Below are 15,356 nucleotides of genomic sequence, written 5' to 3' on the forward strand. Positions count from 1 at the left end.
AGCAGAACTATCCAGAGAAGACGAGCATCTTTGCTAATAAAACGGAGTCTGTTGTTCTGATGACGCCCTGCTTTGGATGCTTCCCGGAGGCTGGTAGGGCTGATATTTATCAAAACGCCCCGATCTCTAGCCACCGAGTGGGCGAGCTGCCGCGTTTCACGGGCTGAAAACGCTGGCCTGCTTTTTAGACCCAGGACCGCAAACTGAGCGGCGGAGGTAGTCTCAGTGTCTTTGATATGTGCATGGATGACCCTGGGGCAGGGTCCTTGGGCCAACCCTTGACATCGGCCTGGAGGAGGGGGAGGGGAGCGCGGCCCGAGCCGGCCGGGGGAGGGGAGAAAAGCTCGGGACCCCGCGGCTCCCCGACCCCCGGGCCGCGCGGCTCTAATCTCCGGCCGCCGCGGCCCGGCCGTCTCTCTGGCCGATAGCGACGCCGGCCGGGGCGGCGTGGCGACAGAGAGACGCAGCGGGGCCCCGCGGGCCGCCGCAGCCCCCGGCCGGCGCGGCCATCGTCCCGGCTTAGCCAAATTGCTTTGACGGCCGGGGACAGTGTGGAGACATCAGCGCGAGGGCGATCTAATGGCCCTTAATTTCATGAGGGCGGCTCTGGACTCCAAGTCCTGAGTTTAGGGTGGGAATGCGTGGCCGCCGGGGAGTCCGGAGCCGCTCGGAGCACGGCGCCCTCCTCCGCCGAATCGGAAGGACCTGCAACTCGCAGGGGCGCCGGGGGACTCGGGTGTGGGGCTGCGCGCGCGCCTTCCCCAGGGGTCCACCCCAGCACGACCCCAAAGGCACACCCGGGGCCGCAGAGGGAAAGCTAAGGGGCCGAGGCCAAGGCTCCACGGAGGCCCACAAAGCGGTCCCAGCCTCCAGAAGGACACGGTCCCAGGGAGATGCACGCGGGACCTTTACAAAATGGTCCCTTCTCTCCCCAGCGCTGAACCTAAAGCAGCGGTTCAGCATCCGCAGGTACACGGCACCGCCGGCCACTCAACACCCACGCAAGCTGGAGGTCACGTCTGCGCTGGGATGTACCGCAACCTGGACGCTGCAGGCTAAACACCCCGGTTTCAATGCAAAGGAGGCCCGGTTTTGCCTAGAAACGGCCCCCCTGCTCCTTTCCGCTCCCCTCCTACAGAGAACGAGCCTTCCTTCTCTCTTCCCCAGTGGCCAGCAGTCCGATCTCACACCAACCGCGTGTAGAGAGGCACGGAGCGTATCAGTGGAGGGCCCTGGTCCCCTTCCCACCAAGGACCCTGTGGGCTCAGGGCTTCAGCCCTAAGGCCCCAGGGGCCTTATTTCTCATTTGGACCTTCACAAACCGTCCTCCCTCCTGATCAAATGCATTCACACCCAGTCCCCTCAGGTCCCCAAACTGGGGACCACGATTTTCACGGAAGAGACAAAGTGGCAGGATGTGGGTCACTTCTGGAATTAGAGAGGCCTAGCCTCAAATCCCTGTTCCTAAATATAAGCTGTGTGACCTCAGCCAGGTCACCTCCCCTCCCATGGACTCCCAGTTATAAAGGCTGCATACTTCCATTCTCCTCTCTAGGCTGCTATGAGGATCGAATGCCCTAAGACGAACCAGACCACTTGTTTGGTGGAATCAAACTAAGGGTTCCAAACTCTGAATTCAAGGACTGCATTCTGGTGACAATTTTCCAATGAAGAGATTTAGGGATATATTCCCCCAAACCAGTGTTCTGTTCTTCATATGTTTTTCTTTGGGGAAGAGAGGATGATATCCTATAGAGAACCTGCTAGAAGTTACATATTCTCTTGGAGGGTGCGGGACTGCACGCTCAATATCCTGCAGTTTCAAGAGGTTCACCAGGCCCCTCTCTTGGGGCCAATCCAGACGCCAGGTGTAGGACCCTGATCTGGGGTTCGCCCACTCTGGGCATGGTGGAAGGAGGGGAGGAAAGCTGGAAGTTGGGCGAGGGGGGCGGAAAACCAGATACACCCAAAAGTGTTGAGCTAAAAGGGGCACAGGTACTGGAGTCTACCTCTGGTGGGTTGGTTTCCCCATCTGTAAAAGAGGAAGCAGAGGGCCTAGGGTCTCCCTTTCAGCCAGAACATCCCAATAATGTGGCAGAATTTGGAAGAGGTAGGTAAGGTATACGGCTGCCATCGTGATCCAGCCTCTGCAGTCTGCACTGAGTACTCGCCCACCTAGAGGGCCCATGTTTCTGCAGGACTGAAACACTGCCCCCCACCCCTAGTCACAGATGGCGCTGAACGAACAGGAATCCCAGACCCGGAATGAACAGCCTCAGTCACCCCATGACCCCCGTCCCTCAGCAAAGGCAGATGGGTTGGGTGCTGGCAGCAGGGATGCAGGGGGAGCCCCAGGCCAGGAGACCCGGAGGCTTGATCGCCAGCCACCCAAGAAAGACACACCCAGAGCACGGACTAGTGGGTCACAGGGAGGACTGCAAGGGGCAGATGTCTGAGTAGGAGAGAGGTGGAGACAGCCAGGAAGAATTAGAAGGTGAAAGAAATAAGAGAAAAGGAAAGAGAGATGAGAAAGAAGAGAGAAAGGGGAAGAGAAAGGAAGGCCAGGTCAAGAAGGTACAGGGAGAAAAAGACCAAGGCAGGTGAAATGGAGCAAAGAAAGAAGTGTGGGTGGACGTGAGGCTCCAAGAAGAGAAAGTCGTGGAGAAGCGGGAGAGGAGAGGGGGCAGGTGAGGAAGAGAAGGTGTGGACCTGAAGATGCAAGGAAGGGCGGCCGTACAAGGTACTCACATGCCCAAATGGGTCCAGGTGGTTGTTGGTGAGCTTGAGTTTCTGGAAGGAGACCAGCTGCCTCATCCAATGCGCCCCAGTGGCCGGCGAGTCCGGGTGCACGTAGAGGCGGCCCGGCATGGCGGGCTCCGCTTTGCCCGTCACAGACCTAGACCAAGGAGAGGCGCCACCCGCCTAGACTTAGCGCACCGTGGTGCCGGCTGGTTCTTGAGCCAAGCGACGGCTGCTGAATGTGAGAACGATCTGGAAATGGCGGGACCCTCAGGTCTTGCTTGGGCATCTGAAATGCCAGCTACCCAGAACGCCTGGAGCCTGTCTCCAGGCTCCAGCCCCCCCCCCCCGCCCCCCCCAACCCCCCACCACCCGGCTCTTTCTCCTTCCTCCTAATTCCTCCCCCAGCACCAAGGGTGTCGTGGGGGCCCCGCAGCGCCTCTTTGCCCATGAACAACTGGTGGGGTTCTGGAAGCCTGCATGTGCACAAAAGTCTCAGGAAAACTTCTTGAGGGCTTTCCAAAGGGGCTTCATCTTCAAGCCCCTGCCCTCTTGGCAGCTGCGGGAGCAACGTACCCAAGGAATGGGCCTCTCCGCTCTTGCCTGTGTAACTCAAATACCCCGGGCCGATTTTGCAATTTCATAAAAAAGGCATGTTCAAAGCAGGTAACTCATAAAAAATAACTGTTAACACTTTATGCCTCCAGAAACAGCTCCGACGCTTGGTTAACAATACCCTTTTTAAAAATCTACAACCCTCGGGTGCAGCAACAGACATTGGCGCTTTGCTTCCTCTGAGCCTCAGTTTTCTAGTCTATAAAATGGGGGCTAACGGCTGCTCTTTCTTCTTCTCAGGGTGAGGTCAGGAGGATGCAGCGGAATGGGCAGCAAAAACCTCTAGCACACAGTAGGAGCTCAAAACAATGTTTATTGGTTCAGGGGGAAGAGGGAAGTTTGGTGCCCACGGCCCCCCCCCCCCGCCCTCCCCTACGGCCTGTGTGATGCCTACCATTTATTATCTGCGAACTTGTATCTGTGGTCGTCGGCGGGAACGATGTCCATGAGGAGAATGTACTTCGTTTTGGGATTAAGGCCGGTCACCTTCACTTTGTAACTGGGAAACATCCGCCTGGGGGAGACGGGGAGCAGGAGGAGACACAGAGACAGAGAAGGAATTAATGCACATATGCTAAGACCTCCTCTACAAATTTTAATGGAAGAATCGATCTGGGAAGAAACGTGGAAGAGAAGCGGCCCCTACTCGGCTGTTGCTAAGATCCAGCCCAGGTTTCTCTCCAAGTTATGGGGAGCAAAAAAGCAGGCTGGGACTATACCTATGAATAAGAGAAAGTAGGAGGCCACGGCTTCTAGAGACTGGTTTCCAAGAAGGCCTGAAAGGGACCCCGCAATTCTACTCTTGCTAAAGGCTCTTTTCAGAACCAGACATCCTCTTTTTTATTTGGGGGCAGGAAAAGGCTTATTAGGTTTAAAAAAAAAAAAAGAAAAAAGCTGGCTTCCTCCACCCAGCCAGGTGCTTTGGCCGGGCTGCGCGTCACGTGGGCACCCAGGTGGGTGCTCCCTGGGACTGCCCGCGCGTGGGTGCCCACACACAGCCTGTCCTAGCTTCAGTCCTCCGCCCCACCCCTCCCCGTACAGCTCGGTGCGTGACCTCTGACACGAGTCTCGCGCAGGAACTTATTCCTGAATGCGCCACCACTTCTCCAAGGCGCCTGGCACACTTCCTTGGAGAGTCTACACGCTTTGGCCCTCCGCAAAGAAATTTGGTTTCGGGAGGAGTGGTTGCAAGGAGGTTCGGCGGCCCCGCGTGCACCCGGCCCGCTCCCTGTCCGCGCACAGGCGCGCTCCCCATCTCCATCCCGCCTCGGGAGGAGGGCGCCCCAGAAAGCAAGCCTTCCCAAGGCCGGCTCGGGCCAAGGGCCAGTTGCTGGAACGTGGCTCGCTCGGGGATGGCGGGAAGGGGTGAGTGGAGCCCTCTCCCTCTGGCCTTGGAGCCTCGCCTCTCGGTGTTTATCTGCCCGAGCGAGAGCGCCCGGAGGCGGAGGCGCCGGAGGCTTCGCAGGCCTTTTATAGTTAAATCTCGTCGGCTCAGGCTTGGGGGAGAAAAGCAGGCCCCGGCCTCCCTTTCCTTCCTCGGCGGAATGGGAAGAGGACCTGAGTTCTTTGCTATAAACAGAAAGCGCCTCCCTAGTTCACTCGGGCCGAGCGGGGGAGCAGACATTGTTTAATTTCAAATAATAATAAATGTCACTGTTGTCAGTTTATTGCGGGAGGCTTGGGCTGGAGGAGCGGTGGGCCTCTGGTGAGGCGGCTCCATCCGCCCCCTTCACACACTCGGTGGCTTGGGCCTACCGGCTCCTCGGCTTCACACGCCGGCTCCGCGCAGACTGGGGCTTTCTGCGCTTAGGGACGCGGAGGGCCAGTCCAGCACCGGTAGGGACGTGGTGGGGCTGACCCCCCGGGCCCGGGCGCACGCCCGCGCGCAATCAGATGCTGAGATACCGAGCTGCACGTCGCTCCTACCCCCTCCCCCAGAAGTCTCCCATTTCTAGCTAAAACTCTGCGAGGTTTTAAGAGCAACTCCGGGGTGAGTGTCTTGACGAAACTGCCCGTGTTTATCGGTGTCTGTATATAGAGCCCCGCCGAGCCCCGGTTCACTTTCAAAGGCTGCGCCTGCTTTCTATAAACAATGAAAGAGGTAGCGAGTACATGCAACGATTCGGAGTTGGGCGATCGGGTGGGACGCTGGAATCCCTCCAAGGTCAGGGAGGGTGGGAAGGAGGGTCTGGGCGAGGAATCAAGTCTGAGATCCCATGAAACCCAAAGCCCCGTCTCATCTCTGTGTGTCTCTGCACCTCTCTGTTCCCCGGCTGGCTCTCCCACCTCATCTCTCTTTCTCTCATTACTAATCCATCCAGATAGCACAGCCTCCCAAGCTCTTGCTTCTTCTTATATACCAGGTGGAAGAAATGCCCAGTTTCCAGAGCTGAATCTTTTACATATTTCCCCTCACACTGATGGAGATCACTAGAGGAACTGCCGGTGCCTCTTTAACCAGAATAGAGTCAAATACAATATATTCATATTCTCATTCTCTCTCTCTTTCTCCCTCTCTCCCAGTTTCTATTCTCTCCTTTTTCTGGTCTCCCGCACCTTTCTTCATCTCTCCCGCAAGGTCCCGGTGCCTCCTCCAGAGAGGGGACCATCTCACCTGCCAGCCTTGGTGATGATCATTTCTGTGCCTACTTCGTGGAATTTCAGCCACAGTTCCCTTTCATGGAGAAACACCTTGATCCCTTCCATGCCCTACAGGAAGGAGAGAAAAGTCAATGAGCCTGCCTTCCCCACACTCCCTGAAAATACAGAGCTTTCCCCTCCTTTCCCCTCGAGCCAGGGGGCTCATAGGCTGAAAACTGTCCCCAGCCCACTAGAGCACTGCCTGGGCTCCCTGTGTATGCTCTGTCCCGGGGAAGGTCTTAACCCCACAGTGCAAAGCTGTCTCCTTCTAATGCCACCAACACAAGGCTAGAGAAAAACTCCCAGCCATCAGTGTTCCAGAATGTGCATGGGGCGGATAGGGCTGAGAAGAACAATGGAACCAATCCCAGTCCCAATCCGCTTTAGCCAAGAGGCAGCTAAAAGAAACAAACAAACAAAAAACCAACCTCAATCTTGAAAAACCCACCCAGGATATTCTTATGTAGACACCCAGATGTCTACACGGAAACATACAGATGTGCAAACACTGTGTGTATGCATTTTATTCTCCACCATGGCAGTGCAGATATAGACATAGGTGAAGTTTAAAAATTTTTAATGTTTATATAGTATAATAGGTTCCCACCATCTCAAACAAAAATTAATCCTCAAATGTCTATATTAATACATCTTCTAGGCCCTCCTCACATCCAGCTTCGTTCGCTGCAAGCTGGGTTGAGTATGGGCACAGCAACTGAACATTTCTGTTTTCAACGACCAGTTATTTTACAAAACCGATGCAAAAATATGTATACACACAAAGTCTTCATTTTGCAATAATTTGTAAACGTCTAACAAGTAAGTTTGTTTTTTCCTGAAGGAGAACCTCTTAAGTTTCTGAAAATACATGCCCACTGCCCGGCTACAGATATACACGCATCTTCCTGAGATGTGAAGGGCAAAAGAGAGAGGAGAGGAAAAGGCCAGGAAGGACATCAAAATCCCAAAGAAGAGTTTTAGCTGTGTACAAGTGTCGTTTCTGGTCAAGACACCCCGCTTCCAGCCCTCTGACATCCTATTCCAAAATCATCAAGGTCTGCGGACGACCCCTTGAGCGCCCAGGGCGCCGGGATGAAGGGCGCAGAGCGAGAGGAGAGGCTTCACGCTCGGCTTGGGCCCAGCTTCCAGCCAGGCGAGCCCGCGGCTCCCCGTGCCCTCCCGGCCCAGCCCTGCGCGCTCCCCGCCGCCGGCCCAGCCGCGCCAGCCTCCCAGGCCCCGGCCGCCAGGCCGCCAGACACGGGGCTGCGCACGGGGCTGCGCGCGGGGCTGGGCGGCCGCGCGGAGGAGGCGGGCGGAGGCGAAGGCTACGAAAGATCTGACGAGGGGTCAAGCCATCGCTCATGCCGGCCTGAAGCGGCCGCTGACCCGGCCCTTAATGAGGCGTTCAGGCCGAGTTTACACCTAGTGCAGCAGGCAAGGAATGATCTGGGCCATTGTTCAGTGGCCCCCAAGAGCCGGATCATTAAGGCTTCGTTAACAACTTCAATGGATTTCAAAAAATCCGCTGCCCGTAAAGGTAATCGTCGCCATAAAGTGGATGGGAATACCCTGGCATTTAGGGAGGCACGGCAGAGGAAGGTGGAATGGAGTGGAGATAAAACAGAAAAGGGGCAATGATGCGCAATGCCCCCCCAAACCGCCAAAAGGGGGGCTTTGGTTTCTGCAAAGCACCCCCAGGCCCTTCTTACCTGCTGGGTGAAGGCGGCCTGTGGGGACGACGGGGACTTGCTGGAGGCCCCTAGCGCGCTCTCGGGCTTTGAGTCACAGGGTAGATCCTTGGAGTCTGGTTCCAGGGGCGTGGGAGCCAGGCCAAAGCCCTCATCTGCGTCGGCCATGGTGAGCCTGGGGCCCTGTGACCGCTCGGGGTCCTGCTCTGAGGACGGGAAGGAGAGAGACAGATGGGAGGGGGGCGCAGAGAGAGGAAAAGAGGAGGTTGGGAGCCCGGTTCTGGTGACAGGAGGGAGCAGTGACTAGGCTGCCACCCGCAGTCTCCAGCTACCAGCGCCTCCGTCCCCAGCTGCAGGAGGCTGCAGAAGGTCCTGTTATTATTATCAGTACTATTATTTTATGACCACGCACAACCTCTTGCGAAAGACCCGCGTCAGAGCGGGAGGAGGCGAGGCCCGCATCTCCCCTGCGCAGGCTGCTCCCCGCCCCCCCCTCGATAAGCGAGCTGCCCGTCAAATTTGTCTGGACTTCTGGAAGAGCCTATAAAGATAAGGCCTGGGTATTTTTGGAAGCCATTGGGTACGAACCAAAAACAAAACAAAACACAAACCTAGTGCCCTTCTGAGAATTTTTTTTTTCTTCGTCAAATTACAGGAGGCCAGCAGAACCCTGTTTAGGAAAACTCGCAAGAGGAATACTTTTCTGCAGCAGGCAAAGTGCCTGAAATAACCCGCCTCTTGCAAAAACCTAAAACATAGGACGGGAAAGATGTGCAGATCGAGAGACCAGGTCCTGAGAATTCACGTCCATCTTTTATCAGGTACAGGCCTTAAAATTAAAAGTCCTTTAACATTGAGCCCTCCCCTTTCCCCCAACTGTAAGCAACGCAAAAAACAAAAAGGAGCCCAACAGAAAGGGCAAGAAAGCAGCCGCCCGTCGGTTGGGAGGGAGGCGCGCGACTGCATGCCCGAGGCCAGCGCTGGGCCCCCGGCCTCGGGGGCGGGTTCTCCCCGTTTTCTCGGCTCTCCAGCCCGAGACGGGCATTTTGTCGAGCGGCCTGGCCGAGGGGAGCTTCTCCGAGCTTCCGCCGGGCCTGGCTCGCTGGAACTGCAGGCCCAAGCTCGGGGTTGGAGACACCAAAGTAGTTCCCAGATAAATCCTGGGCTTCTGGCGTTGAACCGGCCACTGAGGGCGGCCGCAGCGCGCAATATGGCCCGGGTTTACAGGCGTGTGGGGCTGGAACACGCAAAATAACAGCTGCAGAACGGTTCAAGCCCGGAGGAGCCTGCCTCCTGCTCTGATCTCCTTCCAGTCTCCTCTACGTTCCCAAGTAGGGATTTCCTCCCTCCAAACCCGGGAAGACTGGGAAGGAGGCGCAAGAAATGCCTCCCCCCTCCCCCAAATCTTAGCAGCCGCTTGGGCAAAAGGCAAAAGACTGCATCCCACCCCGTGTCTGCAGGGGCCAGAGACCCAGAAATGGTGTCGAGGAGAAGATGAGCTTCTGAGGCCCGACTCCCAAGCCGCCGCCTTCACCGCGCTCTTGGGATTTGGGGGGGTGGGGGGAGGCGGGGATGGGAGCCCCGAAGCCTGCTCACAACAAAAGAAAGCGGGGCTGGCGGCCCCCACGTGCGCTCCCATTCACCGCCGGCCGCGGCGACAATCCCACCCCGAGCTCTGGCCGGGGGCCCGGGGAGCTCGGGGCTGGCGGGGCCGAACGCGATGCGGGTTGACAGAGCCAGGCCGCGAGTCCTGCGAACCTGAACGCCTCTCCCCCGGCCCCGGCCGCCTCCTGGGCTCCACGCGCCGGGCAGCTCCGGGCCGCGCAAAACCTCAGCGAGCCGGGCCCTGCAGAATCGCGGGCGAGGCTCGAGTGCCGCCTCGCGCGCCTCCCCGAGCCCACTCGGCCGGCGGGCTCCCTCCCCGGCCTCCCGGGCCAGCTGCGGAACGGTTACCTCGCTCGGTGAAGCCGGTGCATTCACCGCATCCCTCCTGGCTCCTAGCAGGGAAGCCGGCGGCGAGGCGGGGGGGCGGGCATGGTGGGCTCCGGGGTCTGCGGGGGGGGACCGCGTCCCCAGAGCAGCGGCTACCGCTGCCTACGAGGGAGCACCCGCCGCGGGAGTCTCGGCGGCGACGGCCCACAATCCAACACACACCTCCTCCGCTTTGCGCTCGCTCTCCCTAAAGACCTCCAAGTTGTCAGGCGCCAGGAGGGCTCCGAAGAAGGCGAAACAGCAGCCTCCGGGAGCACCTCCTATAGGGTAATCTCAGAGCCCTGCTTCTCCCTCGCACCCCCGGGGAAGGGAAAGTCGGGAGACAAGAGGGAGCCGTGGGAATGGTCGAGGTCCTCTCCGAGTGCAGCTTTCAGGGTGAAAGTTCCGGAATCCGAGGTAAGAGTCTCCTCTCTCTCTCTCTCTGTCTCTCTCTCCTCTCTCTCAGAAATACAAGCCGACTCAGCTGAGCTTGGTGACGTTGGGCTGCCTTGATGCTTACAAAGTACTGAAATTGCCTATCCAGCTAGCTTCCACTGCACGCTGCCTGCCTCTGTCTGTCTCTCTCTCTCTCCCTCCCTTCCTCCCTCCTCCCTCTCCCTTCCCACTCCCTCCCCCAACCACCTTTTCCATTAGATTTCCCGAACACTCAAATCACAACACGACTCTCAAACCCAGACCTTGAGATCACCCCCGCCTCTCCACCCCCTTCCCAACCTCCATCCATCTCTGCTGCTCCGAGCGCAGCTCGGTGGCTGCAGAAAATCCTGCACAAATCATCGCAAACCCGCTCAGCTTCTGCCCGGGAAGTAATCTCGGTGACGCGGCCATGCAGAGAACGGAGTCTGAACGCATGAGGCGTACACACACACACACACACACACACACACACACACACACACACACACGCCGGGAGCCTCCTCTGCAGTCTCGCCCTGCGTTCTCTCTCCATCGCTGACCTCAAGACGGAGAGCTGCCTGACCCCGCCTGGCCCAGCCTGCCGCCACTAGCCGCCCTGACATCTCCCCCCCTCCCCACTCATCACCCCGACTCTCAGCGACTCCGGGGTTGAAGGCAGGGTGAAGGTGCGTTGGGATGGGGGCCGAGATCAAAGATGCCCAGAAATCGCCCTGAGCTCCCCCCCACCCCTCCAGGGCCACCAGACCTCCCTGGCTGGAGGTGTACACAAGGCAGTGCCCAGTTTTATTAAAATAATCAAACAGTCACTGGGGGCTGGCTGGGGTTTTCATCTCCACTGGGCTCCTCTCCCTGCCCTCCCCCTCTCTGAAATGTATTATTTTGAGGGTTGAGTTGAAGAGGTCAATAGAAGCGTAAACACAGTCAGTAGGTCTTAGCCTGAGCAGACCCAGCTTGGAAAATCAAGAATTAGTGCTTGGAACAAATGTCAGGGTCCGTATTTTTGTTTCTCGCCTTCGTCTCCATCCCCCTGTTCTTTTCTCAGCCTCTGTCTAGAGATTCAGGCCTGCAGGCCAAAGTCTGGTGAGAAGGATGGAGAGAGGAAAACTGCCCTGGAGATCTGAGGCCACCTCAGCGTGATCCTCTGTGGCCCCAGGAACTAAAATCCCAAGGCAGGCCTGACGCGTCGCTGCAAAATTCCAAAGTGGACTGTCCAACCCAAAAGTGGGGCAACCAGAGAGAAAACCTACCCGAGCATTTGCTAGAGTTCTCACTCCACCTTCCAGGTTTGCTTTCAAACAGCCCTTTGCCAAGACAGCTTATTTATTTGTGAAAACACCCATGCCCTTCCAAAATGTCAGCTCAGAGGACTTTGGGCTCGCTCAGGGGGCGACCCCGGGCCAAAGACGGAAAACAAACATGGTTTCAGAAGGATCCTGCATCTCCGCATCTCTGGCAAAAAGGAAGGGGAAATCCAGAAAGAGCTCTGCAATCCCTTTAAGTTCGCGGAGATTTGCGGATAAAATAAATTCCCATAATCTGCAGGCCCCTCCCGAGAGGGAAAATCTGCACTCCCCCAAGTAACTGCCTGGCCAGATTCGCTTAGTTTGTGAAGTGCAGATTCTGTAGGCCACCAAGTGAAATTGGGATTTTGAAATCTCAAGGGGGAATCTATTCTTGCCAGGTGACACTCGAAGGCAAAATACGAGCAAAAGAGCTCATTCTTATTTCAAGGGTGAAGAGTAGCAAGGCTGGGAGAGGGGGGATTCAGCAGGGCCGTGTTGGGGCTAAGAGAATCCTATACCCCCACCACCACCCTCAGAGTTCTCCAGGGCGACACTCACCTGCAAAAATCCCACCTCTTCTTTCCAGCGCAGAAGCTGGGAGTGACGCCTCGCTGGGAAGGGTGTGTTCAGGTGAAGAGTTTGGAAAAGACCCCCCAAAAGAGACCCCTTTTAGGCCAAGGCTTCTTCCAGCTTCTGTCAAGAATAGCATGTACCTCCCAGCTCGAAGTTGGTTTGTAGTCTTCGACAAATTAAATATTACTGTTTATTACCAGGCATACCCCAATAAAATAAAGAGGCAACCAGGCGATACCGACTATCTCACCAGCCGCTGCACCTATAGGACTTAGAGACGTCACGAGTCACGCAACCGACCCGCTCGACTGGGGGGCAGCGGCGGGAGGTTGATTTCTCTCCGTCTTCGCCTATCACTCCCGCCCGGGTCTGCGCAGCCACAAGTCCCAGACGCCTGGGCCACGGGAATAAATAAAGAAATAAACAAATCCAACGCTCTCCGGGGAAATGGGGGTGGCGGACATCAGCCACAAATAGAGCCAAGATCGATTTTCTTAAGGAGGGGGAGGGGGGCTTTTGGCGAAGGGAGGTGGGACCCCACCTCAGCCTAAGGATTGGAAAGAAATCGAGTGGGGGGGGGGGTGGAATCGAGGTTTCTTGCAGGAGGTAAGAGTCGTCTTATTATTTAAAAATATTTTCTTCCACGAGGAGCTCTCAGCAAACTATCGAGGCACCTCTCTAGCTGGTTAAGTTTGGGATGCGATAACTCAGTACCCGCTTGCAGACGTGCGTAGAAGTAATGACTGGGTTATCGCGGGGAGGAAAAGAGACAGGGACATTAGGCTGAAGAGAGCTGGAAAAAGTCCATTCTACGAATCCTCCTTTAGCTAGGTCGCGGGATGCAACTGGTCCCAGCGTGGCCCGGCGAGGGGCGGGGTGCGAGTGGGTGGTGGGGTGGGGATGGAGAAGGGTGACTTCTGCAGAGAAAAATTGTAGCTCTGGGTCCTTCAGAGGGACGAGGCGCTCTATTTTGTTTTGTAATAACGATTATTATTATTATCTCATCAATGGGCATAACTTCTAAGCAGCCCCGTGGCGGATGCGCACAAGGTTTTGCGCGCAGCTGGAAATGCACTAGGTCCAGTTGCGAAACGTACCGCATAGACGCCCCGGGCGGCGGCGAGAGGAGAGCTGGGCCGACCCAGCACAGAGCGAGGGAGCGCCCGGCCTTCTGGAAAGGGTAAGTTCCCCGCCACGGGGCCCCGAGGGAGCCGGACTTCGGAATCTGGTCTTGCCCCCAGCTTGGGGGTTCGAGCCTGGGTTTCGCGCGCGCGCCCAGTCCCCCCAGGGCTTTCCGAAGCATGGCCTGGCTCCAGGCCCCGTCGGTCTAGGGCTGGAGGCGGCAGCAAAATGTGCAGGAACGCAGTGGACCGAGCAGCCTCCGGAGCTAAGGTCAGGCCCGCGGGGAGACTGGGCAGTCGTTTGCAGCGCCGGACGCGAGCGCCCGGGCCAGTTGGGCCGCAGACTCTGCTGCTTCCAGCAAGCAGAACCCGCATCCCTCCTCTGGGCCAGGCTGCGGTGACTTTCCCGAGCTTCGCTTTCATTTCCCAAATTATTAATGATTACCTTTTACCCAATCCGAGGCCCTCTGGGTGCAGCGTTTGCTCCCAGATGCCCAAGAGCGCAACCCGAAATCCTTCGCCCAAAGCCTCGAGATGGGTTCCTATTTGACCTCTGGGCCGAGGTGGGCCGGAAACGGAGGCCTGGGCCCCGCCGAGACTGGAAGGGGAAAGCGAAACTCCAAGCGGGGCGAGCTCTTTTCCGTTCGGCATTTTTCTCCCGAATCCCCCCTGCGGGCCCCGCAACCATCCAAACCGACTCACAAAGGATTCCGCAGACTAGGCTTCCGGATCCGCTGTCCCAGAGGGTCCGGAGGGCGCACCACGGATGGAATAAACTGAAGACCTCAACTAGATTTGAGAATCTCCATTTTTTCCCCAATCATTGGGCAGTTAACTTGAGAGGCTTCGATATGCAACCTCCCTTCCTTCTTTTGGAGGACTGATGCTTTCCCGGAACTGCCCCCAGCTCGGTTTTCTCCCGAAATGTATTTTCCTCATTTTGCAAAATTCCTGCCCTGATTTTAATATTGCAGTGGATAGGAGAGCAGAGGTTCCTATGAAAAAAAATCGAAAACAGTGAAAGCAAGGGCGACCGCTGTTGAACTTTTTCCTTCACTCTTGCCTTCTACTTTTAAGAAAGTCGCATCCCAAACCACCGAATTTCTTTCCTCCCAAAAGAGAACTCGCTTAAGAATTCACTCCATTTCCGTTTCTCTCCCCATATGTCCCTGTCTGACTCGGATCTCTGTGGAAGGCAAAAAGTAGGTACAAGTGCGGATGAGACTGGGAAAAAAATAATAAGAATTATAACAGCAGTAGAAATAATGGCAAGAGTAAACTTTGACCAACTTGGTTTGCAGCAGAAAGAGTCAGACTGAGGGTGGGAAAGTCCCTCATTTCTCAAGGGGTCACTTTCCCTGCTGCCTAGTTAAATCTGGGTCTATTATATTTTTTCCAGGACTGCAATATCTTCCTTCCCAATGTTTTATTCAGTTCCTGGTTTCCTCCCTTTTGACTGGAAGTATCCGGGAATACTGACAGTTATTATTATGTCAATATCCAATGCTCTCCAATATTTCCACCAAGAATTGTTGCTACTTACTTTACTGATGAGGCATATTGATGTTTCCTGCGCTTTGGAAATATTCCTCTGCACTCTCTCCAGTTTGGTGGACGGAATTCCACCACCACCACCACCCCAGTCAAGTTAATGAAATAAGAAATGGCTGTGGGAACACTGTTCTAGAGGCTCCTCCGAGATATCAGTGCTGGAGATTTGCAAAAGAACAGAGAAGGAGGCATGCTTGAGAGGCAAAGGAGCCCCTGTTCTTACTTCCTCCAATTTGGCAAGTCCCCAGTGGAAGAGAAGGGTGAGGGTCTTGAGCTGAGAAAACCTGGACCCCCCCCTCCCCACCCCTGCCACCCATCCCGTAAGCTGCTCTTAGCCTGAGAGCTCCAACTCTATCTGCAGCCCAGAACCTGTAGAAAGGCCTCCGCATTTAGTCACCATGTCTGCAGGGTTAGAAAGTCCCCATAGCCCCAAAAGAAGTTGGGGGTGCGGGGAGGAATAGACTACATTCCAGGGCTCTGACCCTGTAAAGATAGAGATTTAGGCTAATACCTCCAGGTCTGGGATATAGGGGGGTGGGGTGCTGTCTGGATACCCCCCTCCCTCAACTGGAGGGTGCAATGGAAACTTGGGAGCCTGCTGCTCTCCGGGGCTCTGGAAAGACAAATTTTCTTTGGCAAAGGGAACGGTGTCGCGCTGTCGACAAGGCAGGCTATTTTTCTTGTTTCCTTTTGGGGGGGGCAGTTATGGGGGGAGAAAAGAAAGCAAGAAAGAAAGG

At 56.3% G+C, this 15,356-nt stretch overlaps 1 protein-coding gene across 1 annotated transcript in view; it reads right to left on the bottom strand.

The window, feature by feature from the left end:
• The window catches only part of TBX5 (T-box transcription factor 5), a 45,458-nt gene extending 35,633 nt beyond the window's left edge, over nt 1-9,825 (bottom strand). Inside the window, exons 1-5 of the mRNA XM_057746115.1 lie at nt 9,636-9,825; nt 7,704-7,888; nt 5,969-6,063; nt 3,749-3,868; nt 2,749-2,896 (exon numbers count right to left, since the gene is read on the bottom strand). Coding sequence (XP_057602098.1) covers nt 2,749-2,896; nt 3,749-3,868; nt 5,969-6,063; nt 7,704-7,850 — 510 coding nt within the window. The 5' untranslated portion in view covers nt 7,851-7,888; nt 9,636-9,825. The remainder of the gene's footprint in view (nt 1-2,748; nt 2,897-3,748; nt 3,869-5,968; nt 6,064-7,703; nt 7,889-9,635) is intronic.
• Between the last annotated feature and the right edge of the window lie 5,531 nt (nt 9,826-15,356).

This window comes from Hippopotamus amphibius, chromosome 8 (genome assembly GCF_030028045.1).
Source record: "Hippopotamus amphibius kiboko isolate mHipAmp2 chromosome 8, mHipAmp2.hap2, whole genome shotgun sequence".
NCBI classification, from domain to species: domain Eukaryota; kingdom Metazoa; phylum Chordata; class Mammalia; order Artiodactyla; family Hippopotamidae; genus Hippopotamus; species Hippopotamus amphibius.